A 19,169-nucleotide genomic window follows, 5' to 3' on the forward strand; every position below is an offset into this window, starting at 1 on the left:
GGTGGGTGGATGGATGGATGGGTGGATGGATGGATGTGTTCATGGATGGGTGGGTGGGTGGATGGAAGGATGGATGGAAGGATGGATAGATGGATGGATGGATGGATGGATGTGTTCATGGATGGATGGGTGGGTGGGTGGATGGATGGGTGGATGGGCATTTCTACTCCAATAGCAAGCCTTAGAAGAATCTTATGACACATTCCAGGAAGGTGAACAGTGCAGAGACTGACTTTGAGGGGTGCCCTGGGAGGAAACAATCAGCAGCCCTCCTTGCACCTACAGTAACCAGTCATTCTCCTGTCAAAATCACTTAACTTACTAAATTTTAATCATTTTGCCTCCATTGTAGGAAATACGTTCTTAGGGGGTAGAGAGCAAGTTTTTCTAGTTCATCTCAACATCTTAGCCACTTGACCTTTAACAGACACTTACTAAATGTCTGGGGATGGACAGTCTTTAGGAAAACAGAAGGAACCTAGTCTTACGCTCAGGGGACCCTGAGGTTCCCAGAGAGTGTTTGCCTTCCTCATGACAGTTCCCTGCCTCCCCATATTTCCCAACTTCATCAATGTGCAATACTTTCGTTTTAAACCTCAAGAGAGTCAGGCCCCAAGAGCTTCAAGGTACACATTAGAACCCAGTCTTCCTTGCTCCCAATCTAGTGTTCTTCCCACCTCATTTCCAAATAGTGCTCCCAGCAGGGCAGAGTCTGAGGAACTGTGAGCTCCGCCTGGGGAAGTGGGCCCATCAGCCTGAAGCTGACCAAACCCTGGCAGAGCTCCTGTTAACATGACCTGGGACAGTTACTTCTTAATTCTGAATGTAGTCTTTCTACAAACAAACAAAGCAAAACAGTGAATTACATTCACCAAGAAATATGGGCAAGAAAAAGGAATAATTTAAATGGATCCTCTTTGTGTGAGGAAAGCCTAAAATTACACCAAAAGACAAAGTGTACTATAATAATGTCTGTTGAAAATATCCTTTTTATTATAAACAGTATAAACGCTTCCTGACACATCTTGCAAATATGATACACTTTATTTTCTTCGCCTGAATTTCTGTGAACAACGAGATCAGCTGTGGCCGATCCCCCACTCAGTGAGCACCCCACGCCGGGCAGGGTAAGCTGCACCGGGGTGAGAGAAGAACAAGAAGGAGAAGCACATTTCCACATCTTCAGGAGGACTGTAGTCCAGCGGGATGTTTTCTTTACTTTGGATGTCTCCGTTTTAGCATGCTTCCAATTTATAAGATACACTTTATATTTTCAGAAAAGAGCCTCTTTATCCATGCTGAACTGGACAATTAAAGCAATTATCTAGGTGAGACAGGGCTAGAATACTACCTTTCATCTTAAAGAATCAGTTGCTTTATGAAAGAATGATGCCATGGCCTCTGATTGCTGTGATAGCCATATTAATTCTTTGATGTTTTTGGAAGACCGGAAGTGTTTGAATACAAAGAGAGATGGGCTCTCTTTATCTTGTAGAACATGCAAAAAAAAAAAGTCTCCTTTGAGAGTAGGCCTGGAATCACGGTCAACAGTGAGAATTAAACCGAACCCACAGGCCACATCTACTGTCCTCGGCATTGGGCCCTCTCTCTCATCTGGAGTGACTGATCCTAGTGTCAGGAGGAAGGGGGGCATGTACATTCAAATATTCTCAGTGCAAAACCAAAATCACTTCTTTGGAAAGTTGTCCACAATAGCTCTATTACAGATATTTCCCTTTGGTTTCTGTCTGTTCGTGGTACCACATGCTCCCTGCAAATTCCATTCTCATACTATTTTACACATTTTAATAAAGATGATTCATTAATTACATAACTGTGACTTGCTTCTATGCCTTTGCAAAGTTTCCTTATAAATATATTTAAACATTATGCTAACTCTCTTTGACACACCATATGTCCCATTTCTGTTGTGGGAAATACCGTCGACTGCTGCTTCTGTGTAGTGCGCAAGAATTAGGTGATCTTTACAGTCTCTGAATATTCCATTACTTTAAAATTCATTGTGGTTCCAGCCACATGTCACTGTCCAGATACCATCTATTCAAAGATAAGTTACCAAAGCTTGTTCACAGAACTAAGCTTTTCCCCCAACATCCCCCGTCCCCCGCACCCAGTATCGCTGGAAGTATTCTCTCAAATGCTCTCCAGGATTTAAATAACAATATTTAGAAGACACTTAACACCACAACAGGGAATTTGCTGGCATGACGCGCACAATGCGCTTACTCCAGATGCTGTATTCAAACTGTATGGGCCCATTGAAGAAATAGATATAACCTATAAGGAAAAGACCAAAAAGAAAATTTCAGAGTCTGAAATCAGTAAGAGTTTACGCCAGCTCACGTTAAAAGTACAACCTGTTAGGTCCCATTGTTTTTTAAGATGCCAACATTTATGTTTAAAACCCTACGAATGCCTTACTATATTGCTTATGGTTTAAGGGAGGAAAAAATGTACAAGGTTCCCAGGTCTCCTGAATTATCACCCTGAAATCGTGGTCATCTTGCCATGAGTTCCAGTTTTGATGCTTGACATACTGATACTAGTTATCTGAGTTTGGAAAAATGCCCCTTTTCATAATTAAAGCAAAAATAACTATATAGTTACGGTAGTCGTTTGTCTTTCTATATAAATGACTCCCCACTCTACCCCTGATTTAAATTATGGCAATAATTTTTGACTGTTGGCATCATTAAGCATAACTTTTTTAAGATTTTATTTATTTATTTGAGAGAGAGAGAAAGAGAGAAAGCACATGAGGGGGGGGAGAGTCAGAGGGAGAAGCAGACTCCCCGCTGAGCAGGGAGCCTGATGCGGGACTCAATCCCGGGACTCCAGGATCATGACCTGAGCCAAAGACAGTCATTTAACCAACTGAGCCACCCAGGTGCCCTCATTAAGCATAATTTAAGATAGTGTTGGGGCACCTGGGTGGCTCACTCGGTTAAGCATCTGACTCTTGGTTTTGATTCCGGTCATGATCTCAGGGCCATGAGATCAAGCCCCACGTCCGGCTCCATGCTTAGCGGGGAGTCTTCTTGAGGTTCTCTCTCTCCCTCTGACCCCCACTTTCTCTTCCTCTCCCTCTCTCAAATAAATAAATAAATAAATAAAATCTTTAAAAATAAGATCATGTTTAAAGTTTAAAGAATTAGCAATCATTTGAGCAACACTTTCATTTATTCTAAGTGTGTTATGTTTTGTTTGCTGCCTACATAACTACTCCTTAACTGCCATAAGTTTCTTAGCACCTTTAAGTCCTGTATAAAACTGCTCTCTAAGGGAAATACTTTGAGGGGCTACAGAAAACCCCCATTGAGATCAGCATGATGGAACTAGTTACCGTTTTTCTGATAGACGGCATCCACTTTATCACCAATCCCCGGGAAGTCCTCTTCTATTAACCTGGGGTAGTCTTTATCCATGACCTGGTTAGTGTCATCATAGCTACGTAGTAAGAAAAAGAAATTCTTAAGTAGGCCGTATTCCTTAGAAATTGTTTCAGAAATGATACAGTGGATATCATGACACCTTTCAAAATGGACAAGAGTTGGGGCACCTGGGTGGCTCAGTCGTTAAGCGTCTGCCTTCAGCTCAGGTCATGATCCCAGGGTCCTGGGATCGAGCCCCACATCAGGCTCCCCCCTCAGCGAGAAGCCTGCTTCTCCCTCTCCCACCCACCCTGCTTGTGTTCCCTCTCTCGCTGTGTGTCTGTCAAATGTATAAGTAAAATCTTTTAAAAAAATTTTTTTAATTAAAAAAAAACAAAATTGACAAGAGTTGTAAAATTTAAGTCTGTTTAGAACATCTGGTAGCTTTTGCAAATTAGGAATTATGATATTGGGTGCATTGTGGATGCTTGCTGAGCATTTGTTACCTTGTCTAAAGGCCATCTTTGAAAAGATAATCACAAGATCATTTCCACTTCACAAACTGCATATCTGTTATAAACGTGTGTTATTAGGAAAGTGTTCTTAGACCAAAATAAATACATGTTTGTGCATTGAACAACTATGTGCTGATCTCCCACCATGGGTGAGACAGCTTGCTAAGTGCAATAACGGATGCCAGAATATTGGATGTATAACTCCTGGACTAAAAAGTTATCAGGGCATCTGGTGGTTTTGAAGCTAGGTGGGGGAGCATGGCTCGCCCCTACCATTGCTACAGTTCCATAATCCACCTCCCCTGCACAGAGGCACACCCTAGCAAAGCACACACATCCTGAAATTAGCCTAGAACAGCCTCCCTTCATGCACCACTGTTACTGTTACTGATGAGAGTTTCCTATCCTCGAGATATGTTCCAATAGGTGAAAGACAAGAACCACTGAACTGTGGAGAGAGGTGGGACATGTCTACAAGGCAACACTAAGCAATGGAAGCCAAGCATCATGACAAGGAGACATCCAGTGCCATGAGAGGATATGAGAAGAGACAGCCTGTGAAGGGGTGCTCCAGAAGACTTTGAGGTTAAATGGTATTTCCAGTTAACTTTGACCAGAGGGTAGAATTTCAAGAGGGAGAGATGCAAGGGAAAGACCTTCCAGCCAAATGGGGGGATAAAAGCACAGCGTGTTTGCAGTCTGGTAAGTCACACGCCCTCATTGCATCACAGACCTTATCTAGGGCATAGGGCCTGGAACAGCAGTACCGGGGAGAACTTGGTCATAGTATTTAGACAGCAGTGAATGTCATTGTCAGAAATAAGGAAGCCAAACAGCAAAGATGACACAGATGGGAATGTGTGCATGTGTGTGTACGCATAAAGTAAAGCTACTGATTTAAATCTTTCAAGTGTGGGATTCCTATGAGATATTCTCATTCCCAAATATATATATATGGCTCTAAGCTCTTAAATGTTGCCAGTGTCAGGGCTGCCTTCATATCGACATATGTTCTAAATATTCCAACTCCCCCTGTCCTTCAAAAAGGGGCTGACTTTAAAAACCGTGGGCCCAGCAGCTTCCTGGCCAACCTTTCCACTGGATGAGCATGACAGAATTATTTAAACTAGTGAGAGCAGTGTAGGACTCACTTGGCCCGTGTGACACAGGGTCATGGGTCAGTAAACATGGTGGCCGTACCTCCAGACCTGGTTTCCTGAGAAGAAGAGTGTCTTCCCTGTGTCCTCAAAGTGGACAGCTGCGCTTATCTTCTTAACCTCTTTTGGAAATCCCAGTTCGGATATTTTTTGGGGATAACCTTCCAGAATGTCATAACCATTAAGAGCCCAAAATTTTCTGCCTAGAATAAGTGAAAGAATGGTTTTATTATCCAAGGTAATCTATTAGGACTCACATTATGTAGATATTTACTTTAACAAAGAAAGACTCATTTTATACATTTTATACATTTAGAAATCAGTTAGTGTCTGTGGTCACCATGTTTATGAAACACAGAAATATGAGCGTTCTTCAAACAAAAAAAATAAGACTTAAAATGCTAACTTCCTGAGTATAATTACCAACCAAATATAATTAATTTGGCAACATATTACCTCTGATTGTTAATCTGGAGCTGTGTGGAAAATGTATTAAAATTTCTTCACGAATAAGCAGGGCAGAGGGAACATTGAATTAGATTGAAAACTCAGATTTTTATACCAGATAGAAAGTGACTTTATTATAGCATTAATTGTAATAGTCAAACAACAGAAACAATGTCAGTAGAGTGCTATGTAGCCATTATGAATGATGATCATGAAGACGGAATAGCAGTATGGAAAACTGTCTGTGATTTTGTGTCAAGAGAACAAGTAAAATATGAAAACGTATATATACTATGAATACAAATATTCAAAAATACATATTACATATGGTGAAGGACTAACCAAAAAAGGTGAGAAAATGAAATAAATCAACTTTTCAGAAGAGGGAATTATGGATAATATTTTTTTCAATGTTTCAAGAGGTATATTGTCATAATGTCTGCTCAGCAAATAATTTTTAAGAGGAAGTAAGAAAAAACTGACATGACTGCTCTACAACAAATAGTACATTTGTAAGGATAAGTACTAATGCAGATTTTTACTTGTCAAATTTGGGGACATTTGGTAGAAAGGTTCCAAGTATGTTCTGCTTAATATTTTGTTATGCTTGGCTCTTAACTTGGGTATTTTTTCAGGAGTGGTCATTGTGCTAAGACTCCAGGAGCATCAAGTTCATCACTGCCTGCCCTGGACATGTGGGGAGAGGCTTACCTCTAAAGATGAAGATAAGGTCCCGGGAGGGGTGCTCATATGCAGCATCGATACGGTTGGGAAGTTCTGGCCAAAAGGATTTTGTTAAGAACAGCTCCACATCAACCAGCTGAGGATGCAAGCGCCAGAAGAATCTAGCACCAAAGTGAAAATATAGAGTTTGCTGTGAGCAACTGATGAATGAATAAGTGAACAAATGAACAAACAATACTAGAACAAGGTAGAAGTGAGAAATTCATATCTCGTTTTTTGTTACCCTTAGGTTTAGGTTGTAAACACTCTCTCAAATTTCCACATGTGTCACCAGAACAAAAGTCTTTCCAGACCCAAAGGAACTCAAGTGGACGTTGTCACGGTTTACTGATATGGTAACTGATTTCAATACTTGTGTTTTCAAATAAATAAATTGGGTTTCTATATTTACTTGGTTATCTTTATGAGGAAGAGTGCCACCAGCATTGTGAAGAGAAGCTGCGTCATGCCAAGATTAGCCATGGAAAAGTAAAGTGTTTATCCATTAGTCATTTATTTCATCTGAAACATGTAAAAAAAAAAAAAACCCAAACTACCAAAAATCTGTGATTTTTGCTGTTAACGTCTCCTTTGGAAATGTGACTGAATGTTTGGCTATTTGCAGACACAGCCTCACAAATGTCCATGACATGCAGATTGTGTAAAATAAGATCAAGAGTACCTGTCTTTAAAGATCATCATTTCTCCTCGGAGACTGGTGATGGCGTCAAGGGATAAGGAGGGATCACATTTGTCTGGTGTTTTGGGGTGTTTAGGGTTGGGGTCTTCATCTCCTGGGCCTGCAGACATGAAGCGAAGAAGGTGGTGAGGCCAGACTTCCTGATGCCCCGCCCCTGCTAGTGGAGAGTCGCAGGGTCCCCTCCAGGGAGGGTAGGAAGTCCTCAGCTTCTATAACCAGGATCCAAACACCGGGCAATTCTACTTCCTTCCTGCGGGGTCACCAAGCTTTTGTGGGTGGGCCTGCTCCTCCTGCTTCCATCCTCAAGACCCCTTGAGGTTCTTCTCAACTACATCTTTGGGTTTCTTGAGGTTGGTGACAGAAATGGGTGGATGGGGAAGGGAACGAAACTCAGAGGAAAACTTCCCCATCCTTGGCACAAGCTATGAACAGGCTGCTCTTGAGATACACATTTCTCTTCAAGCCACTCCTGGGGGCACACCGTCCCTGTGGGAGTCCTCATCTCTGCTCTATCTCTTGCCTCTTTTACCAACTAGCAACGTCTGACACCATCACTTCACCAGTTAACCCCAGTACCGCTTCTGTGAGGGAGCAGCCAGGCCTTCAGCAGCCCTGACGTGCCACGAGTTTGTAGCTTTCCCCCAGCTCAGGTGAGTGCAAAACAGGTGCCATGCATGCACAGTAACAATTCTGAGCTGCTGCTTCTCCACCTGGTTCATATTAGTTCTATCATCAAGTCCCTTGGTCACAATATTGTAGAAATAGTAAGAAACACAAAGCACTTGCCCACACCTACACAAGCTGTGGTAGTAGATTTCAGTCCAGAGGGGGAATGATGGGCCAGGTGCCATGAGCAAGGTTTCTGAGCTCGCTGCTCTAGAAGTGTTTACATTGATAACTTTAACTCTATTAATAGAGGCAATTTTGCTGGTTTGAGGTGAGGTTTAATTATTTTATAAATATTATTGAAAATTTGGAAGAAAAAAGAAGGAAGAGATTCTTACAATGGTCATTGTAGATGTTGATTAAAAGTCACCACAGGCCACCTGAACAGATCCTACGTTGGCAAACTGACATGGTTGAAGGAATACCCAGAATTTATAAAAGCTGGTTAAGACCACACTTTCACCCTCAGCCATGGTACTAGAGATATACTATTTAAGTGCTACAGGGTGTGGTTTCTTCATTGGTTAAATGGGGAATAAAATATTTTCCTTCCTTATGTCAGAGGTGTTTTGTGGGACTCAAACGTACCTTGCAAGGTATAAAATACAAATAGGAATCTGCAAAATCTTTGGAGAATAGAGTATTTTCTACTTGAGCAGATGGTCTGATTCAGAAAGGAAAACTGGGCACGTCTTCCCAGGTTTTAATAACAGAACCAGGACAGCAATATTGGTAATGATAAATTCACTGATAATTTTGCAAGTAAATGTATGCATCTATTCTGTTTCTAGACTGATAAATTAAGAGTTACCATAGAGAGACTGGATCCCTTGTACATCGTCATCGGGAAGTGTAAAGTGGCTCTTGCCGGTGTAGGTGTAGATGGGGAACATGAGTGCTCCCGGGTCCTTGGAGTGGTCGAGACCTAAGGAGTGGCCAAACTCATGGGCAGCGACAAGGAACAAGTTGTAGCCTGTAAGAAAACAAAGCAATGATGTGAAAGCAAGGCAGTGACCAGTCAATGGATGGAATGCTATTTTCTTTGCCTCTTTCTCTTTCTTGGCTATTTCACTCTTTTTAATATTCAATATTTGGTTGCTCAAAGGAAGATTCAAAATATTGAATTAATCCTTATAATTTAATGTTCTCTTTGATTATAGCTGCCTACCTAATTAGAATATCAACAGATTGCTCTCAAGTAATTGGGAATCAGTGAGGATTTACTGGGAAGGCACTAGGAATCTTGATGCGCTCTTTGTTTTCTCAGGGCAGGTGAGGAAAGTGGACAATGGAGGCTTTGAAGAAGGAGTCATGGGAAGTCACATAGGGAGCTAGCTATCAGGGTGTTTCTAGAACATTGTCTAAACAAGAGGCATCATGCAAATGGATGATGACCAATTATGGAGCATGCACTAAATAGGGTCTCTGGGAATCTACTTGGGAATAAATTCCAACCAAGTGATCCTTTCCAGAATATCTCTAGACTCTAAAATTTAAAGGAATAGAAACTCTGGAAATGATTGGCCAACTTTCCTCGATTTTAGAAGACTACCGTGTCACTGTATTTATATTATTTCCTCTAGTCATTCTTTCTACCAATTTCTGAGCCTCCTAATACTGATATTTTAAATTGAAAAAAAAAAGATAAAAAGTTGAAAAAAAAACACATGGAATCTGGAGTCAGTGGTTTCAATTTGACCTTAAATACCATTTGCTGTCAGAGCCTATGCCTGAAGAAAATGTATAACCAACTTAGTAAATCATGCAGACCATAAGAGCGATCAAAGTTCACACAATCTGAGTAAAAAGCAATTCTTCATTGAAATGACTAGTGATAGATCCCATTCCTGGCTTTTAGCTGAAAAATCAATCATGGTTTGTTTATGAATATTTTCATTCACTTCCATTAATATTTCAAATACAGAACTTATGCAGGAGCCTAAAACTGAGGTTTACTGGGGCTCTATCTTAACAATACTAGATGTTAGTCTTTCTTCCTAAAATCATTCTTACCTGTGTAATATTCAGAACATAAATACGTAAATTCTCACCTCTCCTTCCAAAGATATATTGGAGGCATTGAAGCAGAGGCACTGGTCAGCCAAGGCCAGTTTTACTTTTTGGAATAACAATTCTTCCGATTTAAATGAATAATAACAATTAGCTATCTATGAAGACTACCTCTAACTGTCACAACCAAGGGTCAATATAGTTCCATAGGTAAGTCCTAGTTGGAACAATCTCGCTCTTCTTAAATTAATATTCCCAATTCTTTTGAGCTTTGAAGATTCATCTACTGACTGAATTCATTCAACACTGAGTTTCATTTTGCTCTTATAAGTATAATTTTTATCTGGTCTGTCTCACGCTGTTTGGAGTAAGACACCATCTTGATTTGTTGGAATAGTATTTATAAAGTCAGTGATATAGATATGTCTGAAACAAGTAACTCATATAACAGAGAACAGAAAACAGATTACACTTTTGTGCCATTAATGTTTCTGTCAAGGAAAAAAAAAAAACTACTTCAACTCACATCCAACTCATCTGTGACCTGCCTAACCAGCCCCAATAGTTTTTAGGTATGTATTTGTAATAAACTGTACTTCCTAAACACACTGAAAGGTAATCCACAGTAACAACACCTTGATTGACAGAAAGACATTTTGGTCCTAATTCAAAGTTAGCTAGTATCCCTCAAGTCGCTAAACTAAACTGTTCACTTTTAGTGTTTCACAAAGGTCTGTAGAAATGTCACTTGTAGAGACAAATAAGTATAAGATAAACTTTTAATTTTTTGAAAAATATAACCAACTATCAAATATAATTTACAGTATGCTTCTTAACTTCTTATCAATGTGATCACTGTCTAACCCTAATCTAGTAATCATGAATCATACCTTTATAAGAAATATTACCTTTGGAACTACTTGTCCAAGTTTCGTCATCATCAAAATGGGCATCTCCTCCATAGTTTGGCCCAGGAGGAAAAGCATGAGCCAGCAGACCAGAGGGTCCATCAAATGGGTAGAAGTCGCCATGCTCTACACACAAAAAGCAAGAGTTAAGAATCCAATTATATCCAGCAGTGCCTGGCACAAATGCTTGGTGAATTCTGTAAAAAGTAATGAATGACTGAAAGAAGGAATAAAAGAATGGAGACAATTAGGGAGCAGAATGTAAAAATGTCTCTCAAAAATGATTCTGCATCATTACCTTTAATTCCAAAAGAGATCATGATATCAGCAGTGCCATCATGAAGTCTGGTAAAATTCAGAGGCGTCACATCTGACCAAACTTTGAAGGCTTTTCTGAATGCCTTTTCAACTTCAGAATGAGTCAGATCAGGGGTATAATTCACAATCCTATTCAACAGAGAAAGTTTCAATTACATTTTTGGAAGGAGAAATATTTGAGAATATATTTTCTTGGAATACTGCTTTTCAACTCAAAATGCAATAGCTTCTTTAAAACTTCTACTAGAGGTCCAAAGTTTCAAAGAACTTATCAATTATGATGCCATACAAAGATAACAAAATGAATTCAATCAGATATTTGAGTATCTCCAAATATCTGACCACTTGGAATCTTACATTTAAAGTATTCAGATATGTAATGAAACTTGTATTGTATGATACAGATTTGGAATTGTATTACTGTGATCTAAATAAATGAAATAACTTTGTCAAGTTCCTAGAGAGAGTAGGACTCTCCATTTTTAAGCTCTCTTTAATAAATATGCCTCATGTAGTACATTTGCAAATTTTATTACACCTACTTTTACTTCTAATTTGATTTCTTTTCTAAAAACAAAAAATACCTTGAGATTTCCAATGAAAAATAATGCTAGGCTAATGTAACAATAATAGATGTCATGACACATTCTCACCAATAGTATTAAAGTTATTGCTGGAATTATTTAACTTCTAGTTAAATATTTAAAGCCTACTTAAAAAAAAATGGGACCAAACATGTTCTGTCATTTATAGCTTGTGCTGAAAAATAGGCATTTAATACTATTTTAAAAACTAACAAAGATTAAAGAAAGATAGCCTCTGATTTACCTGTAGGTTAGATTCGTCTTGGACCACTTGAGAGTTCGGGGGAAAACATTGTACTCGCCCACATCGGGGACCCCACATCTTGGTTTCTTCATGATGTCCAAAGTGTTATCATCAAGTTTGCCGGTGACCTCTAAGCCGAAGAAGGACTGCATTTCTTGGAGCCTGTCAACCACGGAGCTTGCTGCAGACTTCTTCAGGATTCCAGCGGGATTCAGGGGATAGTAGTAGGATTTCAAGTAGCGCTGGAAAAGAGACCAGAATGGCCTGCTTTTAAAAGAGAAGGGCACTTGTGAGATGTAACACCCCACTGGGACTGGCAAGATACTCTACCTCTGCAAGCTGGAAGTCTTCCTCGGACAGATCGTCCTCACCATTGCTGGGAAGAGGCAGGGACCAACACTGAGTCCAGCTCAAGAAGAGGAAGGCAGCCAGGATGCCTGGGAGCATCATGATGGTTGTGCCTGGAGGCTCTGCCTTCTCCCAGACAAGCACCTTTACTTTTATAGACCTGCAGTGGTGACTCATCATTTATGGACAAGTTCCCGCTTCCTAGTCCGTTGAAGGTAAACATGCTTACATAGCGACTTTTTTTTTTTCTCCCAAGAAGTGTGGTTTGTGGTAGAATTTGAGGGAAATATAAAATGAGGGCATCTCTCATTTCAGCAGGGTCTCAGAAGCCATCTGGCAAAATAAATGGCCTCAGCATATTTACGGATACTGTGGGAAGAAGCAGAAAGTAGTAAAATTTTCACTTTACTGGGCAAAAATGTTTTTCCCTCTGGAGGAAAGGAGCTACTTTTAATTTTTTTCAGATGAGAGTATCAAGATGATGCTCTTAACTTCCTTAGAGACACTTAATCCTGCTTCTAGAAGATCTATAACCTGGTGACTTCTAAACATCATTTTCCCTAGAGCGATTCCAGAGGGAGACATTGTGTGTACCTGAGGGCCACAGAATTGGACCAGACCCCAGCTTGGAGGCTCAGAAGGACTAGGGCACATCCACAGGACTAAATGCTACATTTGAAATTTAAAGGCACTGGTGTGACTCTCAATGAACACGGAATCCTCCATGAATTCCCTACAGGTCCAGGAAGAGGTAGAAGACGATATGGGAATATAATATAATGGCTAACCCATACTGAGGGATTACTACCTGCTAGGCTTAAAAGGCATGATCTCATTTAATCTGTACAACAGCCTTAGAAGCACATCTGAAACAAGAAGGCTTGTTTTCACTTTACATATGAATAATCTGAGACACAGAGACGTTAAATACTTGTTTGAGGTCATAGAGTTACTAAATGGTACTGTCAGCATTTGAATCCAAGCCAATAGACTTAAGACTCCATGTTTTTAAACACCATCTGGTATGGCTTATACCTCATTAATTCTCAGAAATTTTCTCAGAAATGGAGCTGCTTTGTTTCCACACCTCTGGGAGTACCCAGGAAAACTAGGGCTCTAGGTAAGCTTATGGCCAATTTCAAGTTTCTTAATTTTGATTTTTAAGTTTAAGTAGTGGAAGTACCTGAGGTCCAAAACCTCAGGAAAATCGTCCATTAGGGGCCTTCAGAACATCCCACCTTTAGTACCATGATGTTGGAATGCCATCCTTGGTGCCCAAGAGATGTAAATGGATAGAAAAATACGAGTCATGATATTCTGACTGAATGACTGAAAATGCAAGTTAATTTCTGTGATTAGGAGTCAGAGAGGAGCTCAGGTCCAGAACACGTGAAAACAAAGACAAGGAGCATTGAGTACAGATGAGGATGGGCAGGGAAGTTGTACCCCACACGTGAGTGACATGCTGTCATCTGGATTGGCCAGCACCTCAGACGTGACCAGAAAAAACTAAAACCTATGACATGGAAGCAATCAGTAGAGGGCAATTTATTATGCTTTTTCCAAAACAGAGCCAAATAGATCCCTACAATAAATAATTCCAATGAGTTCAAGATTAGATTTAGGCTCAACCAGCAATGCAAAACTATCATTTGTTTTAAGCTTCTTCCATGAACAGCAGTTAATTTTAGATTAAGTGATAATTATCGAAAAGTTTGATTCATCTACTGAGCTTATAGGAAATTAATTCATTTGAAATCATTTATTTTTACCAATAAAATTTCATAACCTTTTAAAGTCTCATTCGATTTTAAAAAAGAAGTCCTGAAAAAGTTAAGGAACAGATGACATTAATGTTTGGAAGTAGGATAGATGAATCGAATAGTTGACTGTACTTGTAGGTTCTCACATATTTGTAGATGTTACCACTTTAAGCTAGAATTTTTTAAAGAGCCACTTTAGACCATGGACTCTGAGAAACAAATAGGGTTTTAGAGGGGAGGGGGGAGGGGGGATGGGTTAGCCTGGTGATGGGTATTAAGGAGGGTATGTACTGCATGGAGCACTGGGTGTTATACAAAAACAATGGATTTTGGATCACCACATCAAAAACTAATGATGTATTGTATGGTGACTAACATAACATAATAAAATTTTAAAAAAAAGAGCCACTTTAGTTATTAAGTCAATGAATATTGATCAGACATCAACTATGGGGGATACCGTGCTGGTCACTAAGAAGATAGAATGAAGGATAAGAGCCTTTTTCTTGGGATGATTACAATATTATCTCCCTGCAAAGAACACATTTTCAATGAACAATGAAAACAAATAAATGTTTATTTATTAACAAAATAACTGTTTTTATCAACTTCAAAAATGATGCTTATTATCAGACAGCATTAGTGTTTTATTAGTTTCTCATTTCACCTAAGAACATACACAGTGCAAAATAAAAAACACACACAGGTCAGAGAGAACATGCTATTCACATTCGGTAGTGTTCTGAGTAAGGTAAATAAAAGTCGTCCGGAAGATTAAAATAGAAATTGATTCCTTCAGGAAAGAATCGGATTGCTTGTCTGTCGCTACTGTTCTCAGAGGAGTGAGCTTATCTGGTGATCAGGATGTGTCATCACCTGGAAATGTGTTGGTAAATCTCTCGTCCACACAAGTCCTTATCTCAGGCTGTTAACTGTGAGAATGAAAGCCAGGCCTTCTGGCTAGGACTGGTGAAGTGGTTTGTGGTTTCAAGGGACACCTTTAACATAATGAGGCTGAGCTGGTATTTACAAATGCTTCTCACAAGCCTACTGGATCCCTGGAAATGTGAAAACCTGTAGAATGAGCAAACAAAACTGGACTGAATAAGAAATGTGTATCTCCTGCTGATTCAGACATAAGCAATATGGGACTTTTTAAAACAGACGTCATCATCTAAGTCCAAAACATCACTCAAGAGAGAATCAGAAATGTCCATGACCAACCCCTGAGTAAAGCATGGGGGGTGGTTCCAGACCAAGAAAAATAGGAACAAAGGCCATTGGAGTTGGATAAAAATTATGAAAATTCTGTAAGCCAAAGAACATTTAGGATAAAAGTTTTGGCTTCAGTTTAGAGTGTTGTACATTAACAATGTTGACAATGACACTTAGTATCTTTATTTTTCTGAAAGCCCAGTGATCTGACTGTGCAAGTGCAGGTAGTAATGGTTTTTGTAAATACCCTTTGATGGTTGCTTTGTTCTAGTTTCTGAATTTCCGCACCACTCCCCCCCCCCCCCCCCCCCCCCCGGGGCAGGCAGTATGCCCATAAACAGAAGCACGAACCTAGAACGTAAAGACTCGATCACGGACATGAGCACCCCACTGACCCGCTAATGCACAGCCATGGCGTCATCCCCAGGTCAGGTGCCGAGTGCAGAAGGACTCAGGTCAGAAGCTGCAGCTGCCAAGCAGAAGCCCAGCAGTTTACGGGCACACTGACTGCCCACGTCTGAACCACACACTCCACAGAGATGGCTGTGTTCATCCTGCGTGGATCCCCTAAAGAAAGAAATAGAATCTGCAAGGAAAAAGGAAATTCTTTTTAATTCTTACTTGAGGATGACATCTGAAAGTCAAGACTTAATTTTCTGGGCTCACTTTCCTTTTTTTTCTAATTTTTAAAAAAGATTTTATTTATTTTAGAGAGAGAGCAAGAATGGGATGGAGGGAGAGAGAGAGGGAAACTCAAGCAGTTTCCGCTGAGAGCATGGAGCTCAACGGGGGGCTCAATCTTACAACCCTGAGATCACAACCCGAGCCCAAACCAAGAGTTGGATGCTTGACCAATTGAGCCACCCAGGTGGCCCCTGGGTTCACTTTCTAATGAATTATAATTTTATTGTGCTTTGTTAAAAAGAGTGGTTACTGGGATGTCCACCTCCGCCGGATTTAACCAGAACTGCAAGAGAAAACAACCAGGAATAGAACACCCATTCTAGCCCATCCCTGCCCAAACGTCTTTGAAAAGGGAAAAATCTGGATTGCTTGGCAATGAATAATGGAAATGAAAACAAACTAGAGAAAATGGGACCTTCGTGGTTTTAACAACAAGAAATTGCAATATATTTAAAGATCCCTAATATTTAAACAAGTGGAGCAAAAAGTCTATTTTTAAAGCAGCCTGGCCTCACCTTGTTACCCTCAAACACTAAAGTATAAGTTATTATATATTCTTAAACAATGTTTTCTGATTTAAAAAGTAATATACAAAAAAGTAATAAATTTATTGCATAATGACTGGAAAATGAGAAACCTAGAAGGAAAAATTACCATAATACCCCAAGATTTTTTAGATAATTCCCACATATATATTTTTTTTAAAAAAAGATTGATTGATTTATTTTACAGAGAGAGAGAATGAGAGAGAGAGAGAGAGAGAGAGTGCACACACAAGTGCACATGCAGGCATGTGCGGAGAGAAGCAGAGGGAGAGAGAGAATCTCAAGCAGACTCCCTGCTAAGTGCAGAGCCTGATGAAGGGCTCAATCTCAGGACCCTGAGATCATGACCTGAGCAGAAATGAAGAGTCAGACATTCAGGATGCCTGGGTGGCTCAGTCATTAAGCATCTGCCTTCGGCTCAGGTCACGATCCCAGCGTCCTGGGATCGAGCCCCGCATCAGGCTCCCTGCTCCGCGGGAAGCCTGCTTCTCCCTCTCCCACTCCCCCTGCTTGTGTTCCCTCTCTGGCTGTCTCTCTCTCTGTCAAATAAATAAATAAAATCTTTTAAAAAAGTTAAAAAAAAAAAGAGTCAGACACTTAACCGACTGAGCCACACAGGCGCACTGCCCCCATATATATTTTTTAAGTTTTATTTAGACGATAGGCAATCAAGGTTTTTTAAGCAGTACTTTCTAGAACAGAAAAACTTGCCATATTGTTGGTATGTTGCATCAGCTTTATTTTCAATTCCAGGAAAGCGTCTTGAATGAATTTGGGGTGCCATGATCCATAGTTTGCCCCTCTTCATGAATCTATCATAAAATTAAGAATGAACTCAAAACTGCACAAAATACATCTTAATAATACTATGTGTTAGAGGTTAATTTTTAAAATTTTTCTATAAGCTCGTTAGATACTTTCAGAATATTGTAGACAGGAGTTCACTGCAGCAATGAACGGCCAACAGAGACTCCTATAGGTCCGTCTGGCTACAGATGGGATCATCAGTGTACCTGTCTTATAGGTCATATGATGATTACAGGACATAATGATCGAAGAGCTACCGTGCCCGGCACGTGGTGAGCACTTAATTCCCGGTAAGTCACCTACACAGAACCCAGCCAAACCACTGTGCTTGGCACCCTGGCAGGTGCAGGGGCTGCTGCAGCAACCATGTTGGCGGGGAGATAGTTCAGAGGACATATGTTTGGATCCAAGACGGGAAGGACGGGAGGGACTCAGCCATGTGCATATCGGGGAGCAGAGCACTAGCCCAGGCAAAAGGGAGAGCAGGTACAGAGGCCCTGGGGTGGAAGCAAGCTTGTGCTCGGGGACAGAGAGAAGTGCATGCTGGGTCACAGTGGACAGAGAGTGAGGGGAAGGCCAAGCCGGGGACCTCACAGAGGGTCACGCTGCTGCTTTTCCCAGCCTGTTCCGCTATGTCTGAGAGAGGCACTGGGCCCAAACCTTGACTTTCATGTCCATTCCTCGGGGCAGCCCCACTGCGGGTCCAGCCCCTGGCCCCTCACCTGGGGGTCACTCAGGCTCCCGGGTTGGTCAGGTCACCTGCTCCCCAGGTCGCTCCCGCCCCAGGGGCTAATTTCCAGGTTGGCTCACTCTTCTCTGTTTATCTTCCATCACCTGTGAAACTCAATCCTCTGTTTAGTATGTAACGTGGCTTCTGGTTTCTGGTTGGATCCTGACTAATACAGGTGACAAGATGAGGATTAAAATGGGAAAACAGAATAATGAATCAATGAACACGACATCAAAAACTAATGATGTACTATATGTTGACTAACTGAATTTAAATTAAAAAAAATAAAAAGGGAAAACAAGTACATTTTCTACTTCTAATTAGCACTGATTTACTGTATCTTCTTGTGTCACTTAACGTGTATCTTCATGTACGAATTATAGATATATTTTCAGATATGAATAAGGATAATAATTGCTCCCTGCTCGTACATCTCACAGAGAGTGAGAAAATAAAATGAAATAAAACTTTTATTTTGAAGGCAAATGTAATTATTATTTACCCTAGTCCCAAAGTCTATGGACAGGTAAGGAACATTCCATCCTAGGTGTGGCCAAAGACTGACGCTGATTAGATTACACATGAGTTATGCTGTTAGCTAACCAGAATTTATTCATTCATTAAAAAAAAAGAAAATCTGTTTATTAGAGAAGATCATATGACAATGCTGAAATGATAAGCTCCTTTAAAAATGGTCAGACTTCAATGGAAAACTATGGACATGTATGTTCTTCCCATAAATGTCCAACGATCAATATGTTTTTACCTAAAAACATGCTGATGAAGTCATTCACTCTCTGCTCCTGAGATCCTGCACCTCAGAATAAAATCTTTTGCTCTATAATCTTACCCCTGGCGACATGCATTTGATTGTTGCAGGGGCACCTGATTAGGGGTAGACAGTCTCTTTTCACGTGCTCCTCTATGATCTTCAACACCCGGGTGAAAACGTTGTCTCCTGATACTCTCCTCTGACCCCTATGTGGACAACTTCTCTTGTCTCCCTTTTCTTCCCCACTGGAAAGCTTCTTTTGATTCCTTTTCTTTCTTTCATTTCTTTTCTCTTGAGCACTGTTAGAGCTCAGTGTGGATGTTTCACTTTATTTTTTTTAAAATTTTATTATGTTATGTTAGTCACCATACATTACATCATTAGTTTTTGATGTAGTGTTCCATGATTCACTGTTTGCGTATAACACCCAGTGCTCCATGCAGTTCGTGCCAGAGGAACTCTCAGAGAAGCCCATCATTCTGCTTCTCCCAATACTTGTGTATTCAGCTGTTGTCATTGCAGTGGCCTGTTGGACCAGCTCATTTCCAACATCTGGGGAGCCCTATGCTGGGGCACCTCTCTGCCATGAGTATAATTACACTATGCATATAATCATGTTCCTTGTACATGAAGTGATGCCA

The 19,169-nt window shown here is 40.4% G+C and overlaps 1 protein-coding gene and 1 long non-coding RNA gene across 2 annotated transcripts; both read right to left on the reverse strand.

The window, feature by feature from the left end:
* Positions 1-1,080: 1,080 nt before the first annotated feature.
* MMP13 (matrix metallopeptidase 13) lies at positions 1,081-12,158 on the reverse strand. Its single transcript, XM_025893790.2, has 10 exons — positions 11,995-12,158; positions 11,665-11,906; positions 10,817-10,965; positions 10,519-10,644; positions 8,412-8,573; positions 6,917-7,034; positions 6,223-6,356; positions 5,108-5,267; positions 3,365-3,468; positions 1,081-2,298 (listed from the first exon to the last, which is right to left on the reverse strand). The coding sequence occupies exons 1-10, from the start codon at positions 12,112-12,114 to the stop codon at positions 2,198-2,200; spliced, it is 1,416 nt and encodes a 471-aa protein (XP_025749575.1). The 5' UTR covers positions 12,115-12,158; the 3' UTR covers positions 1,081-2,197.
* Positions 12,159-15,451: 3,293 nt separating this feature from the next.
* Positions 15,452-17,809, reverse strand: LOC141374561 (uncharacterized). Its single transcript, XR_012381563.1, has 3 exons — positions 17,749-17,809; positions 16,931-17,031; positions 15,452-15,576 (listed from the first exon to the last, which is right to left on the reverse strand). It is a non-coding gene; the product is annotated as an uncharacterized lncRNA (long non-coding RNA).
* Between the last annotated feature and the right edge of the window lie 1,360 nt (positions 17,810-19,169).

Source organism: Callorhinus ursinus, unplaced genomic scaffold (genome assembly GCF_003265705.2).
Source record: "Callorhinus ursinus isolate GAN/ISIS: 27379988/994484 unplaced genomic scaffold, GSC_fseal_2.0 scaffold19, whole genome shotgun sequence".
Lineage (NCBI taxonomy): Eukaryota > Metazoa > Chordata > Mammalia > Carnivora > Otariidae > Callorhinus > Callorhinus ursinus.